Genomic DNA, 19,468 nt, shown 5'->3' on the forward strand with positions numbered 1-19,468 from the left:
AGGAATGAAACTTGGCCGACTGAGGGGAGGAACCTGGAGGAATGAAACTTGGCCGACTGAGGGGAGGAACCTGGAGGGATGAAACCTACTGTACACTGAATAAAAAGACTTGAAAGCGTTGCTGGTAGTTCATCCTCCTCAGCAGGAGATGAAGAAATAAGATGGAGAAGTTAAAAGATAAAGACGATAAAGAGATAAAACATCTACTGAAAGTAGCCGGATGACGGCAGGGAGGACGACCCGATGGAGAGGAGACGTTAAATCCTGGAGAGGATCAGAGAGAAAAACCCTAAAACTGTCAAATCCACCAGAAATATGAAAACACCAGAGAGGAGGAAGAAGGGACAGATCAGGAGATAAAAGGATGGAATGAAGAGAATTAGAGAAGGAAATAGTGAGGAGGAAAGAAATACTAGAACCTGGAGGTCTAAATAAAGGTGGAGCAGAAGAGGAATGGATCCAGTAAATCATCCAGCAGTTAAAACCAGATTCTCCAGCTCCACCTTCTCCTCTGGTCCTCCTGTAAACATCATAAAACTCCTAAATCCCTCCGACCAGAGCAACTCGCCGCCGTTCTCCAGGGAGACAGAGGTCAGTGAAGGCATCTGAGGCATTCAGGGGCTCTGAATTTACAGCCGAGGTCCAGAGTTTATCCAGCAGCAAATCCAGAGATCCTACCTTCAGAAGGTCAGCTGGTTCTGGAGCAGCAGGTTGGAGAAGTTTCATCAACATCTGGAAGAAACTCTGAAAATATTCAGTTTAGGAAGGTTCTCTGGATGGAAAATAAAGATACCACCATGCTTCACATCATGATGCTGCCACCACCGTGCTTCACGTCATGATGCTGCCACCACCGTGCTTCACGTCATGATGCTGCCACCACCGTGCTTCACGTCATGATGCTGCCACCACCGTGCTTCACGTCATGATGCTGCCACCACCGTGCTTCACGTCATGATGCTGCCACCACCGTGCTTCACATCTTGATGCTGCCACCACCGTGCTTCACATCATGATGCTGCCACCACCGTGCTTCACATCATGATGCTGCCACCACCGTGCTTCACGTCATGATGCTGCCACCACCGTACTTCACATCATGATGCTGCCACCACCATGCTTCACATCATGATGCTGCCACCACCATGCTTCACATCATGATGCTGCCACCACCATGCTTCTTGGTAGAGATGGTGTGATGTGCAATTTTTTGTGTCCAATCAACATATAATCTGGTCTGATGGATAAAAAACGTGATTCTGGTGTCATCGGGTCAAAGAATCTTCTTCCAGTTGACTTCAGAGTCTCCACATGTCTTCTTGTTATAAAATACTTCTAATGTTCTCGCTGTATTTTCTTTTCTCCATCAGTTTTGGTTTGATTAAATTTCAGTAAATCGTTGTAGATCTGGAACTCTGGAGGTTTTTCTTTTCAGGTCTTGGGATCATCCAGGTTGAACTGAATCTAATTTACAATCAAACTGAAAACCACATAAAGATGAGTTGAATCAGACGAAGAACCAGATGAGAGAAAATCTGAAAAACCAAACAGCGGAATCTGATTTCCGCTAAACAGAAATCTTTTCTTTTGAAGCACGACGTGTCTGGAACCAGTTCTTCCAGATTTAGGAAGTCCATTTTGGACTTTTTATTCACTGCTTATTCAAACAAACCTTCTCCCTCCGCTAACATCGGAAGCTCCACACAAAGCGCTGACGTTTCTGAGAGAAAACAGCCTGTTTCAGGAGCCGTGTGGAGAGTTAGTGGGTTACAGGGTCAGCGGGATGCAGAATCTCTTCATCTTTCTCTAATTTAAACGTCCTCGTATTGTTCATCTGGGCCGACATTAACACCAGAACAATAAAAACTAAAAAACTGAGCCTCATTTAAAGGTGGAGCAGCTTGTTGTGTTTCCTCATTGTTTAGCTGAAACCCCCGCAGAGCAGCAGGAAGACACCGTAAAGATGGTGACCTGATAACTCTGGGAACCTTTTTCCTCAACAATATCATCCACAGACCCCGAGGACGACCAGAACAATGTCAACTTTATGCTACTGATACTGTAAACCTGTCAGCAGGTTTTAGGGTCCAGTAGTTTAACAAATATCGACTGTTTGGAGGATAAATCTTAATTGATTAACTGGCTGCCAGTTTAGTGCGTTTGCTTCATTTCTGAATGATTTCTTTCAGATTTAAACTGAAGATTCTCGTTAAAAGTTACAGCAAAAAGTTCAAATCAGAAACTAAACATCGTCTTTGACCTGCAGCTGAACCAACAAATGACACAAACACTTTATTTTAGTCCTCTAACGTCCACTTCCTCGCCTCGGTGCATTTACAGCGTCGCTGTGAAGGAGTGTGTGTGTGTGTGTACGGATCATCAGTGTGTGTGTTTGTGTGCAGTTGGTGTGTGTTTATATTAGTGTGTTCTTGTGTTAAATGTCTGTTGGGTCAAATTAAACCAGCAGACAGACAGACAGAGGAAACCGACTGTGGGTTTCCTTCAGGGATTTATTTAGAGACTGTTGTCAACACACTGGTTTCCTTGACACAGACACACAAAGACACACAATGATGTGCAAACACGTGCACATTTTTCATCCGTTTACTTTTTGTGATTCAAACAGTTTTCTTTTCTCTTTCTATATTTATCTCTGAGCCGCACACAAAGTCAACAAAGTGATACAAAATGACCGCAGACGCACAAAAACACTACATGGAGACGACAAATCTGCCACAGAGAGAAATAGAAAGACCCACAAAGGGACAAGAGACTAAACAGAAACAAAAAATGACCACAAGGAGACAAAATATAACAAAAAGACTGCAGAGACACAAAACATGCATAAAAAACCTCCAACACACAAAGACACACAAAGATGCACAAACTCGCTGCACGTTTCTTATACGTTTACGTTTTGTTCTTCAAGTTGAATTGGTTTCCTCAGTTTGTCTGTTTCTGTCTGTATTTGTGTGACGCACAAAAACACACACATCAGAGGAAGGCGTCTATTCGTCTCCGTGGCGACGGCTCTGAGGAGGTTGTTTCCTGGAGTCGAGTGTTTGTGACGTTGATGTGAAACATGTTGTTGTTTTATTGTTCAGGTCAGTCTTTATTGTTTAATTACTGATGTTTAATTCCACAAAATTCAGTCGTTAGTGATTAATTCTCCTGTAGAGACACAAAATGACCACAAAGAGACACGCAACAACCACAGAGACACAAAATGACCACAAAGAGACACTAAATGACCACAAAGAGACACTAAATGACCACAAAGAGACACACAACAACCACAAAGAGACACTAAATGACCACAAAGAGACACTAAATGACCACAAAGAGACACACAACAACCACAAAGAGACACTAAATGACCACAAAGAGACACTAAATGACCACAAAGAGACACTAAATGACCACAAAGAGATGGTCATTCTGTGTCTCTTTGTGGTCATTTAGTGTCTCTTTGTGGTCATTTAGTGTCTCTTTGTGGTTGTTGTGTGTCTCTTTGTGACCATGTTGTGTCTAAAATGATTCCATATCTATCAGTAAAACTTCTAATATTTTCTTAAGAACATTCACAAAAAAATCAACCAAAATCCAGCGAAATTCTCTGGATTTTGGTTGATTTTTTTTTTTGAATGTTCTTAAGGAACATTTTTAACATTTCTTTTTTTCCACCAAAAAATGTTCAAAGATTTCCCAGAAATGTTGAAAATATGGACATCAGAAATTTCACTGTGAAAATATTTTTTTTTCCACATTTTCAAACTTTAAAACGGGTTAATTTGACCTGCAGGACGACACGAGGGTTAAACTTATTTTGAGTTTTCTTGTAAAATTCAACTCCAAACAAGATAATTTCCAGATTGTTTGACTTATCAAGATATTTCAGATGCATTGTCTTAAAACAAGTCCCTCCATCTGCTGAAATGTCTCTTGTTAAGTGAATTTATCTTAAATCCAGTGGGAAGAGACATTTTGACTAGAAATAAGACAAATAGACTTGGACAGATTTAGAGTTTTTGCAGTGTGGTGTCTGTGAGGAGTGAACAGAGACCGTCTGCAAATTAAAATTGCTGTAATGGAGAAAAGACACAAATATTCAGTAACTTCACTCTTATGTTCTGTAGTTTCACCAGATTTCCTGCAGCCATAAACTGGCTCCTGCTCGTCATACCACAACTCTTGGTTTGAGCTAACAGTATTTTTTCAGGGCTAATACAGTTCAGTAAGTGAAGTCTTATGTAGCGTTGTGTACTTCTGGGGGGTTAGGGGGCGCTGGGGTGCAGCTTATTGGACCTCCAAGCCAAACAGGATGGAAACCACTGGACTAAAACACCAAAACTGCCTGAAATAACATAGAAGTTCCTTTAATAAACACCTGTCACTTTGTCCCGTTACACTCATCCATGGTTGTCCTGAATATTCTTCATCTGCAGTTTATGGAGTTTATAGTTACAGTAGTTTCTAGTTGCATTATTTTTTATTTAAGTCGTTTTGTGTTTTTTTTTTTTTTTGGTGTTCTTTTGTGTCTAATTTTTCATTTGAGTCCAGTTACTCATGTCTCTTTTTGTCATTTTTGTTTTGCATCTTGTTTGTTGTTTGTTTCGAGTCTCCTTTTACACAGTTTGATGTTTATTTACTAAATTTTGGTTTAATTTAGAGGAAAACGGACGATAAATCTTCTGGGATCGATGAATGAAGGAGCAGAGTTTTCTGTGGTTGTTGAGATGTTTCAGTCTGGATTCACAGAAAGCCTGAAAATAATAGTATAATTATCTATATACTGAGATTCTAACCCAACATTCAAGCTGTTTTTTAATTTTTTCTTCCTCCAGCTGCAGTTTCGGCTGTGATGACATCTTCTGGACGTCCTTCTTCTTCTTCTTCACGTCGCTGAGGATCCTCCAGAGATGCTTCCAGACTTCAGGTCCCTCCAAGTTCTGGTTCTGGTTCTCCTCGTGCTGCTGCAGACCTCAGAGTCCAGATCCTGGATCCAGACGGGGCCTCGGCTGCAGATCTCACACTCAGGTAGGAAACACCTGGAACAGCTGGATGGACAGCTGCTGTTCACGTGGAGATGGAAGGACCTCCTGTAGTCGTGCTGGAGCTTCTTTTTTAAACATCGGTTGTTTGAATGATTAAAGTGAGACGTAGAAACCTGAAGTCCTCAGAGAGAAAAACCTCCATCAGTTTGATTTCAGGATAAACTCAACGTATTTAAATGAAAACAAATTCTGGAGTTTCTATGACCAAGAACACGTCAGTTTCACATGGTGTAAAATAAACATTTAGAAAGGAGATAACTGCCCAACATCCAGACAAAAACATCCAGAAAAAATACGCACAAAGACACAGAAAAACACAACAGAGACGTTTAGAATTACAGAAAAGTGACACAAAACAACCACAATTATTATTTCATAAAAATAGGTTGAAGTCAAACTTAGTAGCTTGATTTATATTACATTTATTAAATAAAAAGACCCCTATGATGCCCCAGATTAGCTCCCAACGATTACTCACTGACTCACAGGATGAACTTCTAATAACTCAGCAGCTGCATTTTAATTATGTTAAAAGTTTGCTTTCGAAGGCGCTAAAAAGATTCAACATTAAGTATATTCAAAAGTTTTGATGTTTCTTTGATGTTAACTGGAACAGAAATGTTTGCTAACACATTCAAATGATTGGAAAGTTTTCCTTTAAAACAGAATGATTGTTACCAGTTAATTTGCAGTTTAGGGGCTTTTACTTTATTATCACTGATATATTTTTTCATGGGCTAAAAAAAAAAGTCAGCTAATTTGTTAGCTAGTGGGGCAGCAAGCTAATATAGCATAACAGTATTAGCTTAAAAAAGTAAGCTAGCTTGTGCTATAGCAATCTAATACGCATAACATCAGCAGCTTAACCTAAACTAAGCTAATTTGCTAGTTGGTTCTCTAGTAAGTTAATATAGCATAACATTATTTACCTAACATAAAGTCAGCCTGTTTGTTAGCTACTGCTGCAGCAAGCTAATATAGCATAGCATAATTAGCATGCCATTTTTCTATCCTTAACAAGTAGATTTTTTTCTGTGAAATACTGGTGAAAATCTGTAAGATAAAGATATTTCAGCTGACCTAAATACAGTAAAAATGGTGTAACTCAGCTGTTGTCTGTTTGTTTCAAGCAGCATTTTAAAATGACCGTTTCATTGCTAAAAATCAGCACTTTAGCCTCAAAGTCAGCGTTTTATTTGACATTTAATGTGCCAAAAGCCCAAAACAATGAAAACAAAATATCCAAACACTGGAGGACTCAACTGTAAATAATTCATCTGGTTTTAGTGGGTTGACGAGGAAATTGCCAGAAATAATTGACATTAAATGGATAAAGGAGCACTTTGTGAACACTTAATGTCCATAAAATCCCAGTAAAATCACTTTAACACCAGTTTGTTTCCTTTCTTCCTCCTGGAAACTGTTTCTGACCAGCAGCAGTTCAGGCTTCATTCATTCACTGTGTCAACGTTACTGAGATGTTTGAGCAGCAGCTCAATGGACGAATGAATGAATGAATGATTGAATGAATAGAATGAGTGAATGAATGAATGCGGCAGCGACTGTTTTGTTCTGAACAATCGGCTTCTTGTGTCTGGAAGGTTTCAGGATAATCTGAGGAGGAGAGCGACGTCTTTGATTCGAGGGAGGAAAAGTCCAGATATTCTGACTGATGGACGATTAAACAGACCAGAACGTAACAACATGCAGATCTAAACTCTAATTAATCTGTTTATTATTAAAGAATCAACTCAGTTTTAATCTCCCGAACCCTAAAAACCTGCAGACAGATTTAAAAGCATCTCATTTCTACAGAACAAGGGAAAAAAATGAAGAAAAAAACGCCAAAATTACTGTATTTATTGGAGAGATTCGCTGGATTTTGAGTCGTTTTTTTATGCAGCACATTTAAAGCAACAGCTGTGGCAGAAAAATAAACCAAAAATCTAATATACCTGCTGTGACAAGTTTAGATATTGGTGTTAAAACCGTGTAAAATAAATAAATAAATAAAAAATTCTAACCTCCCTCCTTCTTAGATTGACTGTAATATGTTTCATTCTATATTTAGTTAATTTTTGGTCTTAAACTTTGTGTTGCACCCTTAAAAAATTGTGATTTTTACTCTCAGTGAGGTTCTTCAAGTAAAACCAAGGAGCCAGTAATAGAACAAATTAAACACTAAACTACCAAAAATAGACACTAAACTGACAAAAAGTGACAAAAATAGACATTCCTCCTTGTACTGACTGTAAAACATTTAATTCTGTGTTTATTCAGTTTGTCTTAAACTTTGTGTTGCTCCTGTTTGGTAAAAACAGCCTTAAAATGTTGTGATTTTTAATCATGCTGAGGTTCTTCAAGTGCAACCAATGTTCCATTAAAAAAAAATAGAATAAAAAGTGACTGAAAATACCCAAATTAAATCCACAACAAGCAAAAATAGACACAAAGCTGACAAAAAGGGACAAAAAGTCTTCAGAGCAGTGACTCCTTTTCATCTATTTTCCTCCTGACAGGATCTGATTCTGGAGGAAATCTCATGACGTCATACCGCTGATATGTAGCGTGTGTCTGGGTGTGTTATTGTGTGTGTTATTGTGTATTATTAACAGTAGCGTGTCGGTGGTTTTCCCGGCTGTAAACTGAAGCAGTGAACTCCATTTAATGAAGTTTTCTGGCTGCATTTGTTTGTCATTAAAGTTTTATTAGTCAGATACTCAGACAGCAGCTTCAGGCAACACACAACAAACACACAAACACACTCAGATATGTTCTCACTGATCTCCAGACTTCTATCAAATCATAAGAGTTCTTCTGCTCCACCGGCTCTGAGTTTTTAACATCAACTATGAACATTTAAAATGGAATCTGTTTCTAAAAAAGCAGCCAAAACAGAGGAAAAACTACTAAAAATGGACGCAGAACTACCCAGAAAACTGACAAAAATAGACAGAAGACTGAGAGAAATAGAAACAAAGATGGCAAATAGTGATTAAAACTACCCAAATTAACACAAAACACCCAAAAATAGACACAAAACAGCCAAAAAATGACAAAAACAGACAAAAATAGACAGAAGACTGAGAGAAATAGAAACAAAGATGGCAAATAGTGATTAACACAAAACACCCAAAAATAGACACAAAACCGACAAAATATAACACAAAACAACCAAAAATAGACCCAAAAGAAACAAAAAACTGACAAAAAAAGACAGAACCTACCCAGCTGGTTTCCATGGATCCAGTCTTGAGAGCAGTGACTCCTTTTTATTTATTTTCCTCCTGACAGGATCTGATTCTGGAGGAAATCTCATGATGACTTTAAAACTGATTTCTTCATATTTTGACGATTTTTCTTCATGTGTCTGGATCACTGTGTGTCTGATTAGTTGTGTGTCTGGTTTTGTGTACTGAGGATCATCTTTGTGTGTTTTCGGTTGAACTTTTCCTGCTGTTAGTTTTTCTGGTTTGACATTCGTCTGGAATAAATCCAACAAAAACACTCATGAGCTCATGGAGGGCGACAGGACGGAAAATCTCACACACACACACACACACACACACACACACACACACACACACACACACACACACACACACACACACACACACTCTCCCAGCGTTGTGTTGTTGTAGCTGCAACTCAGACTCATATAAAAACACAATCTGATGAACAAATCTCCAGTTATCCTCTGACAGCTGTACATATCTGTGTAAAAACTACTAAAATTAAACACAAAACAAAAACACACAAAACTGACAGAAATCGGCATCAATCTGACAACAATTTAAACAAAGTTGACAAAAAGAGACAATAAATGCCCAAATTAAACACAAATTAACCAAAAATGGACACAAAACTGTCCAAAAATGACCAAAACTACCAAAATTAAACCTAAAAACAACAACAAAAAAACATAGAAAGCTGACAAACATTTACACAAAACTGACAAAAAGTGACAAAAAACACCCAAATAAAACACAAACCAAGGTAAGAATTAATGCAAAGCTTTGATTTCTGACAGATTTTTGAACTTTTTCCGACAGAACTAGAAAATCCAACACTTATTTCTGCTTTTACAGTTTCTGTCTCTGATGAATTCTGTCATTTTGGTTTTTTCTTTTTAAAAAAGTTAACGTGTGTACATATTACAGATGTTTTAATGTTTATATTTGATTTTTCGCTGCTCTGTGGAAACACTGCCTGCAGTTCAGCTGAAAACTCAGATTTTTTTGTTTAATGACTGTTGGGCGCAGCTGAGTCATTCATTGGTTCAGTCAAGAGAACAGAATGTTTACATTTTTACAGAAACTAACTGCTCCAAAAATTCTGTTTGTTACAGATTTCTAAATGAGACGAAGTGATTTTAATGAAACAGTGCATTTTAAAGCTCAGACATGGTTCTTCCATGACAGGTGATGAGTTCAGGGACCGTTGAAAATAAGTGAGAATGGAGGTTTTTAGAGGGAGGTAAAGGAGGTCGGTGTGGGGGAGGAACCAGGGGGAGGAACCGGGGGAGGAACCAGGGAGAGGATGACTCTTCACCACAAGGGCTTCCTGAGGTTAATGAATCTGTCAGACACCTGAGAGGAAGCAGAGCAGCGACGGAGGGAAGAGTTCAGAAGGTCGGAGGAGGAACTTAGAGCCGAGATGACGTCACTCTGAGAGTTTCACTTCATTTATAGACCAGAGAACCTTCTGGTTCTTCATCTGTAAGAACTTTATCAATGATCAGAGTTCTACCTTCATACTGGGAATATCTCCAGAGTTCCAGGTCCTTCATGTCCATAGAGGAGAACGTCCCCTGGGGAACGTTCTAGATTAGACCTACTGACAACTGTCCAGTTGTCAGTAGGTCTAATCTAGAACTTTCTCCAGTTGTGGGTAGGTCTGCTCTAGAACTTTCTCCAGTTGTGGGTAGGTCTACTCTAGAACTTTCTCCAGGTGTCAGTAGGTCTACTCTAGAACTTTCTCCAGTTGTCAGTAGGTCTGCTCTAGAACTTTCTCCAGTTGTGGGTAGGTCTACTCTAGAACTTTCTCCAGGTGTCAGTAGGTCTACTCTAGAACTTTCTCCAGTTGTCAGTAGGTCTGCTCTAGAACTTTCTCCAGTTGTGGGTAGGTCTACTCTAGAACTTTCTCCAGGTGTCAGTAGGTCTACTCTAGAACTTTCTCCAGGTGTCAGTAGGTCTACTCTAGAACTTTCTCCAGGTGTCAGTAGGTCTACTCTAGAACTTTCTCCAGGTGTCAGTAGGTCTACTCTAGACCTTTCTCCAGGTGTCAGTAGATCTACTCTAGAACTTTCTCCAGTTGACGGTAGATCTACTCTAGAACTTTCTCCAGGGTGCGTTCTCCTTTCCTGCTTCCAGTCTTTAAGTTTAGTCTCACTTAGAACATTCCAGGTCCTTCAACTCCATAGAGGTGGATCCAGATTTATAACTTTTTAAGGGACTTTTTCCATCATTTCTGAACCTCAGAACTTCATCAGTCCAGCAGATAGAACCATGACATTTAGAAGGAAAAACATCTAAAAATCTGGACATTTTCTTGAATCATTCTGAACAAGTTTTGAGTGATTCTGGACATTTTTTTTTTCATATTTCTGGAGAAATTTTAAGTAGTTTTTGAGTCATTCTAGACAGATTTTAAATCATTTTTAACATCATTTTTGTCAAATTTTGAATAATTCTGTACAAGCTTCATCAAATTTTGTTCATACTTTCATGATTTCGGACAAATTTTATGTATTTTTCACTCTTTTTTTGTCATTTTAGAGACATTTTCAGCCATTTTGGAGTTTCTGTTTATCATTTTAGACATCTGAAATGTCATTCTGGGCTAATTTTAGGTCATATTTGACAAATATTTATCACATTGGATATATTTCAGAATCATTTTGGAGATACTTTAGGGTATTTGGACATTTTTTGTGATTTTGGACATATTTTTAGAATTTTAGACAAATCTGGTGTCATTTTGGACAAATATTTGCTCTATTGAACTATTTTCCAGTCAGACTGATGCAGCTGTAATGTTATGCAGGGATGGATGCTGCAAACAGGTTTCTGATGGATGAGTATTTTGGTTTGTTGTTCAGCTGATGGAGACGGTGTGTGCTTTAATGTATAGACACACACACACACACACACACACACACACACACACACACACACACACACACACACACACACACACACACACACACACACACACACACACACACACACAGAGGTTGCTGCTGGTTCTCGTCGGCGCTGGCAGCTGACAGAGCCGTCGATCTTTAACTTGTTCCCAGATAAGAAACAGATAAGAGCAGATTAAAGCTCGTAGCTTAATGGGATCCATGTGCTGATAGCAGACACACACACACACACACACACACACACACACACACACACACACACACACACACACACACACACACACACACACACACACCTGGAGGGAGGTCATTCTACACTTCAGTTTTTCTCACACTGTCAGCTTTAAGTTTTGGGAAACCTGCAGGCTGAATCCAAACTGGAACTTGTGGTTGTTTCTTGTTTTTTATGGTCAATGAGAGAAAAAAAACACACAAAAAGATGCAATCAGAGACACAAAATCAATTTAAAAAACACAACATATATAATGACCACGTGGAAAGATAAAAAGTGACCTCAAAGACACACAAAATCACTCAAAACAGCTGCAAAGATACACAAAACAACTACATAGATACAAAACGACCACAAAACAATTGAAAATGACACCAGAGAGACAAACAGCCAAACACAAAACACCCACAACAGGATGTAGAACAACCACAAAGAGACACAAAATGACAAAACAACCACAAAATGCTGAAAAACAACACCAAAGAGACAAAAACACACGACATAACACCGACAGAAGTGACTAAACTATCTCAAAAAGAAGCAACACAATCACAAAGACACACAAAACAACCACAAAAAGACACAAAACAACCACAAACAGACACAAAATGACCACAAATAAACACAGACACAAAACAACCACAAAAAGACACAAAATGACACAAAGAAATTCTCTCTTACTTTTTTAAAACAGCCTCACAACTTTCAACTAACCACATTTTTCAAAACTTTTATTTTGAAAGAGTTGCTCAAATGTATAAAAATCTCCAAACTGCTCCTCCGTCCTGATTTTTCTGTAATATTTTCTGCTATTTTGAACATTTTCTAGAATAATTTTATATTAATTCAACAAAATAACGAGACTTTAAAGTTAATCCTGTTAAATTCCAACATTTTAGGACGTTTTGAGTCTAGAGAAAAAACTCACTGAAACAAATAAAAGTCTAATTATCTGTTATTTGTGTGAACGATTTGTCTCTTAATACATTGGTAATATGTCTGTTGTTTTTTATTCCGTTTTTTGCCAGTTCTCTCTTAGTTTTTCTTCTGACTCAAACTAAATCGTCCTTCCTGGTGACCCAGAAACTGTCACATAAAGAACCAGAGCTCTAAATAATCTGTATTTAGATATAAATATAGAAATACTGTGTATTAGTGCAGGCAGTTAATGAACAGACGGAGGAACTGATGGAATGTAAAAGTTCATCGGCCTCCATGTCGCTTCTTCTTCTTCACATAAACAGTAAAACATGAGAATAAAACCATAAATATTCCATCAGTGTCTGTTTGAGGAGACAGGAAGTCTCTGAGGGCTCATTAATAAAGAAATAAAGGAAAATTAATTCGTTTTTAAAACCCACAGAGTCACAGAGAGTCTCTATAATAAGATTTTAACCAGTTTACATGTTGATTAAATGCTGTAAAATTACATTTTTCTGCGTTTTAAATTGGAAATAATCAAGTAAAATCCAATTAAAAGCCTCAAAATAAATGCATTTAGTTACTCTGAGCTGCAGGATTTCTGTGCAACAAGATTTAATTCCAGTAAAATCGAACAAAATCAAGTTAAAAATGGGTTAAATTAAACAAATACAACCATGCAAACGCATAAAAGAGACACAAAATAACCACAAAGAAACACAAAATGACCACAAAGAGACACAAAATCCTTGTCTGTGGAAACACTGCCTGCAGTTCAGCTGAAAATTTGGCTGAATTTTTGTCACCTGACTGTTGGTCGCAGCCGAGTCACTAATAATTCAGAATTTGCTCCAAGAAGAGCAGAATTTTTTCTTTTTTTACAGAATCTTGTTACAGTAAACTGTCCATTTTTGGAGGATTTTTAAATTAAGACACCTAGAATAAAGCGATTTTAAAGCAGTTTTTCGGTGAAATATTTCCTGGATTTGTTAATCTGGCTATTTTTTTTTTTTTTTTTTTTTTTTTTTTTTTTTTTTACAGTTCCTGTCTCTGATAAATGAAATAATTTTAGTGGTTTTATAAGAACAACAAACCTTTTAAATCTCCCTGCAGGTTTTAGGGTTCAGAGGATGAAAGAATTATAAAATAAAGAAGCAAAGAAAAGTTCAGATGAAAGTTAAATAGAAGCAAATAGAAGCGGATTAAAGGCTGATGATGATTCAGATAAAATAAAGAAAAATAAATCCAGAATGAAAGTGAAAGTAAATATTTGTCTCTGAGGTTTCACTGGAAATTTACAGCAACGTTTTCTAGTAGAATTGTCTGAAAGAAACCTGGAAAACTATGATTAATATAAACACAGATGAATGTGTTTTTGCAGTTTATGCAGTAAACTTGTATTTTTTCACATTTTAAGTTGGAAAAACTGGAATTTTTAGATTCCTCTTAATATTTCTGCTATAAAACAGGATTTTGTGCAGAATAAAGTCAAATGATGCATCAAACGTCTCTGAATATGGAAGTTTAATGAAGGAAATCTGGTTATTAAAGAAAATTAATCAACATATTAATAATATTAATTATCTCTACTTCGTATTAATCTCACTGAAATCTGAGAAAACTTTCAGATTTATTTTGACATTTTTCAGCGTCTTTGCTTCAACTTTGTCCCAAATCTGCTGCAGACGCTGAACTTTTCTGTGCTTCTGTCTCATCTGAATGAACGTTTTGGGAACATTTGACTTCTGGAAATGGACTCAGAAGATCTTCGGGGAGATCAGAGTTTTATTTAGAGAAGCTTCTGTAAGAACAGAAGAAGCTGCTTCATCCTGAAGGTTTTATAGGAACCGTAGATTTAATCTGACGTTTGATGTGTTTCTGCTGTTTAGTTCAGTTTATTCACACATAATTCCACTGAAACTTGAGGTTTGAAGCTCTGATCTTCTAGTCTCTGGTTTATAATTTCTGCTCTGAAACTAAACATTATTTCACATGATTATGAAATTCTTCTTTTTGTTGTAGTTTTGGTTAAATATAACTGCAGTTTTCTGATAATTCTGTTGTATTTGCCTCATTTTTTAGATGATTGTTTTGTAACCTGATGACAAACCTTGTTGTAGCCATTTTTACGCCTCACATTGTTGGTAGTAGGAGGACCTTGAGGACCTCCTGGGTTCCTCAGCATCAGCACTGAGGAGGAACCTTCTCTATTTAAAACAGTCCCTTTAGGCCCCCTGCAGCAGAGGATGATAGATTTTTAAAATGATTATTATCATTATAAATAGCTACAAATAGTTAACAGCAACAAATTACTAAAAATAATCAATTAAATTATTCTGAAAATGAATAAATAATAAAACATTAATGTATTGGATTAAATGGTTAGCTAAAACTAATAAAAATGTAAAAATAAAATATAAACAGATATAAGTAATGATGGTTAGCTAACTTTTACTTTAAGTTAATTATTTGTCGCTTTTAGCTAATTGTTGACTTTTCCTTAAGTATTTGTTGTGTTTGGCTGACTGTTTGTTACTTTAAGCTAACTATTGTTGATTTTTAGTGTGGCATTCATGAAGCAGAACATGAAAGTAGAAGTTTCTGTGTGTCTGTGAGGCTGACAGGTTAAATTAAGGTTAAATAAATGACCCTGAGCAGTGAAATAAAAGCTGCTGAGGTTCTTTTAGCTCCATTTAAAACAGGATTTATTAAAGTGCTGCAGTTCAAGGTTCAGAAAGAAACTCTTCAGCTGTGATTTAGTGAAGCTGAAGCCTCTTTAGAGGAAGATCGGAGACGCTCAGAGAAAAAAGAAAAATGACGGCTCAGATTCCTGCAGACAAATGATTCAACATAAACATCTGGACGTTAGAGGAGTGAAGCTTTAAGAGACGTCAGATTATCTGCAGGACAAAAATCATTTACTGGTTTCATTCTACAGAACATGAAGCAGCTGCTTCCTCAGCTTCAGTTTCTGCTGGAAAACCACATTTCTCAGAGCCTCTGTGGGGGAATTTTAGGAAAACTTGTGGATCTGGACTCTAAAGCTGAATAAGTTTAGATCAGAGGAGTTAAAAATGAAGCTGAACTGTAAAAATATAGTTTATTTCGGAGTTAAATGATCTGAGGTAGTTTAGGCTTCGTACTTTTGACTTACATGCAGCTGTTTCTGTCTCAAATCATTTGCTTCATTATTTTTCATTAAATTTCATTAAAATCATTATTTTTAGCTAACTATTACTTTTAGCCATCTGTTACTTTAAGCTAATTATTATCTTTAGCTTACTATTATTTTAACTAATAGTTTGTTATTTTTATCAATTACTTTTACCTAATCATTTGTTATTTTTATCAATTACTTTTAGCCATCTGTTACTTTAAGCTATTACTTTTAGCTAGCTATTACTTTTAGCTAGCTATTACTCTTAGCTAATAATTTATTAATATTAGCTAACTATTACTTTTAGCTATTACCTTCAGCTAATAATGTATTAGTTTTAGCTATTACTTGTAGCTAGCTATTAATTTTAGCTAATAATTTATTAATATTAGCTAACTATTACTTTTAGCTAACTATTACCTTCAGCTAATAATGTATTAGTTTTAGCTATTACTTTTAGCTAACTATTACTTTTAGCTAACTATTACTTTTAGCTAATTATTAATATTAGCTAACTATTACTTTTAGCTAGCTATTACTTTTAGCTAATAATTTATTAATGTTAGCTAACGATTACTTTTAGCTAGCTATTACTTTTAGCTAATAATGTATTAGTTTTAGCTAACTATTACTTTTAGCTATTACCTTCAGATAATAATGTATTAGTTTTAGCTAACTATTACTTTTAGCTAACTATTACCTTCAGCTAATAATGTATTAGTTTTAGCTATTACTTTTAGCTAACTATTACCTTCAGCTAATAATGTATTAGTTTTAGCTAACTATTACTTTTAGCTATTACCTTCAGCTAATAATGTATTAGTTTTAGCTATTACTTTTAGCTAGCTATTTTAGCTAATAATTTATTGTTAGCTAACTATTACTTTTAACTAGCTATTACTTTTAGCTAATAATGTATTAGTTTTAGCTAACTGTTACTTTTAGCTAACTATTACCTTCAGCTAATAATGTATTAGTTTTAGCTAACTATTACTTTTAGCTAACTATTACCTTCAGCTAATAATGTATTAGTTTTAGCTATTACTTTTAGCTAAGTATTACTTTTAGCTAATAATTTATTAATGTTAGCTAACTATTACTTTTAGCTAGCTATTACTTTTAGCTAATAATGTATTAGTTTTAGCTATTACTTTTAGCTATTACCTTCAGCTAATAATATATTAGTTTTAGCTATTACTTTTAGCTAACTATTACTTTTAGCTAATAATTTATTAATATTAGCTAACTATTACTTTTAGCTAGCTATTTTAGCTAATAATTTATTAATGTTAGCTAACTATTACTTTTAACTAGCTATTACTTTTAGCTAATAATGTATTAGTTTTAGCTAACTGTTACTTTTAGCTAACTATTACCTTCAGCTAATAATGTATTAGTTTAAGCTAACTATTACTTTTAGCTAACTATTACCTTCAGCTAATAATGTATTAGTTTTAGCTATTACTTTTAGGTAACTGTTACCTTCAGCTAATAATGTATTAGTTTTAGCTAATGATGAATCCTAGGGCCAGTAACCTCCTAAATCAATCAATTAAATTAATTTACTATCAGAGGATTACTGGACCAGCTCTCCATCTAACGGGTCCGGTTCCCGTAGCCCATATGGGTCAACCCAGATGAGATCTGAGGAACGTTTTTAAGCTGGTAAGCGAGAAAATTCGCCTAGCTCCTAACTGCCTCCATCCAGACGCCTATCCTGCTTCCTCTGATAACTAACTCAACTGAGTAGCCACTTTCGAATGGTCAAATTAATTACCAGTCACGTCTGTTAATGGCAGCTTTTCTCTCATCGGATTCTGCACTTGGTAAGTTGCTAGGTTTAAATTTAGAGGTTAAGGAATGGATAACCCCAAGGATAAGTTTAAAAAAGGCCACCCTCGGCCCCAAAGAATAGGTAATCTGACAGAACCAGTTTTAGATGTAATGCACACAGTAACCTGACTTTTTACAAACTGAGAAGATATATGTGATTAATTCATTATCATGATAAAAATAAATAGAATTTCCAATCTGTTAACTTTAATTGCAGGATAAATGTTTTATTATAAAATTTAAGCAGGAAAATAGCAATAGCCCATAAATCATCAGACAACCAATTAAACATTAATTCTTATAACAATCCTCTAATATGACCCCTAACTGGAACTATGCTTTTATCTAAGAAGAGCAATAATCACCCAAACTATGTAATTTGGAGGGGGAGAGCAGACGGTGTGGCCTCACCTGCTGCTCACCTGAAGACCGACGCCCAGCTGGGCTCTGCTCCAGGGAGGAGGTGGAGAGAGAGTTCAGTCCCCATTTAGATCTGCTTGGATCCTTTATGTTGTTTGGCCCAATAAAAACTTTGTTATAATCCACTCTGGTGTTAATCCTTTTGGAAATTATAGAGTTCAGTAATATTCCTTCAGTCAGCGTTATTTTTAGATCACAGTCTTTTGTAATCCTCCAACAGTGCAGAAAGAGCACTCCTTAAATCCATAATTCCCGTGGAAAAGTTATTCCTTTACAGATCATGTTGAATTCTCTTCCAAGTTACGTGGTAAAATCCCCCATGCTCAGAACATTGCTGCCTGGCTTGCATCCAGCGACTACCTCGTAACTCTCCCAACTCGTGTCTCGATCCAGTGCAATTTATACAACAACTGAACCTTTTGCATATGCAATGACTGCACCCTTAATTAACATACATGATGACAGCATCCATCCCCCTCCTTACTCGTGCACTGCTTCCATCCACTGACCTCATGGCCTCTGCGTGCTCTGGAGGAACTAAAACCATCCACTCTGGACTGTCTCGCCAGCTTCCCCCCCCAACTCATCCTAAGACTCCTCCATGTTTGAGGAACTGAAACTAACTGTTTGGACTGTTTGGACCCTTCCACTCAGTCTCACTTCTCTATTAATGTATTTGTTCCATCTGCAGCTCAGAGCAGGCCTCCGGTCAGGAAACAGATGTCAGACTCACAAAAATCCTTGACGTCTACCTCGAGGTTAATAACCTTTACTGTGAACACTTGACCCCAGTTCACCTTAGCTCTTGACTTCTCACTTCATTACTAAGTTAAAAACCTTAGTTTTAACAGTAATCAAGACTCTTTCTAAAACATCTCAGTTTCATAGTAATCAAAACTCTTAAAAGCATTTCCATTCAATAAAACATTAGTTCCTCATATTTGTCATATCAAAAACATCAGTTTCCCTGGTAACCAAAACATCACTTTTCACAGTGAGTTGCTGTTCTGACTTAGTTACTTCTTAAACAAAGATTATAAAAATAGGTATCTGAGTTAGCTTTAACACATTTATTAGGTTATAGCATGAATCAGTTATAAATCACAGGTTATAATATCACAATGTTCCCTTATTTAGCTGTTATTCTGCCAGAGTCTCCCCTTTGTGGCTGATTCTGGGATCTCATACCTCCATGTTTCTCAACACCCCCTACTATGAGATCACAGTCAGCCCTTATAAATGACTGATTCTGGGATCCCATATCTCCGTGCTTCACAACACTAACTATTACTTTTAGCTAACTATTACCTTCAGCTAATAATGTATTAGTTTTAGCTAACTATTACTTTTAGCTAAGTATTACTTTTAGCTAATAATTTATTATTGTTAGCTAACTATTACTTTTAGCTAGCTATTACTTTTAGCTAATAATGTATTAGTTTTAGCTAACTATTACTTTTAGCTAACTATTACCTTCAGCTAATAATGTATTAGTTTTAGCTAACTATTACTTTTAGCTAACTATTACCTTCAACTAATAATGTATTAGTTTTAGCTATTACTTTTAGCTAACTATTACCTTCAGCTAATAATGTATTAGTTTTAGCTAACTATTACTTTTAGCTAACTATTACCTTCAGCTAATAATGTATTAGTTTTAGCTATTACTTTTAGCTACGTATTACTTTTAGCTAATAATTTATTAA

At 36.3% G+C, this 19,468-nt stretch overlaps 1 protein-coding gene and 1 long non-coding RNA gene across 2 annotated transcripts in view; one reads left to right on the forward strand and one right to left on the reverse strand.

Moving 5' to 3' along the window:
- si:dkey-49n23.1 (semaphorin-3D) overlaps positions 1-19,468 on the forward strand; it is an 82,502-nt gene that overhangs the window by 26,597 nt on the left and 36,437 nt on the right. The window contains exon 2 of the mRNA XM_055010744.1: positions 4,845-5,037. Coding sequence (XP_054866719.1) covers positions 4,920-5,037 — 118 coding nt within the window. The 5' untranslated portion in view covers positions 4,845-4,919. The remainder of the gene's footprint in view (positions 1-4,844; positions 5,038-19,468) is intronic.
- LOC129348955 (uncharacterized) lies at positions 5,018-18,304 on the reverse strand. The gene is made up of 3 exons (XR_008601730.1): positions 17,754-18,304; positions 8,282-8,538; positions 5,018-5,167 (listed from the first exon to the last, which is right to left on the reverse strand). It is a non-coding gene; the product is annotated as an uncharacterized LOC129348955 (long non-coding RNA).

The sequence above is a fragment of the Amphiprion ocellaris genome, chromosome 5 (genome assembly GCF_022539595.1).
Source record: "Amphiprion ocellaris isolate individual 3 ecotype Okinawa chromosome 5, ASM2253959v1, whole genome shotgun sequence".
Lineage (NCBI taxonomy): Eukaryota > Metazoa > Chordata > Actinopteri > Pomacentridae > Amphiprion > Amphiprion ocellaris.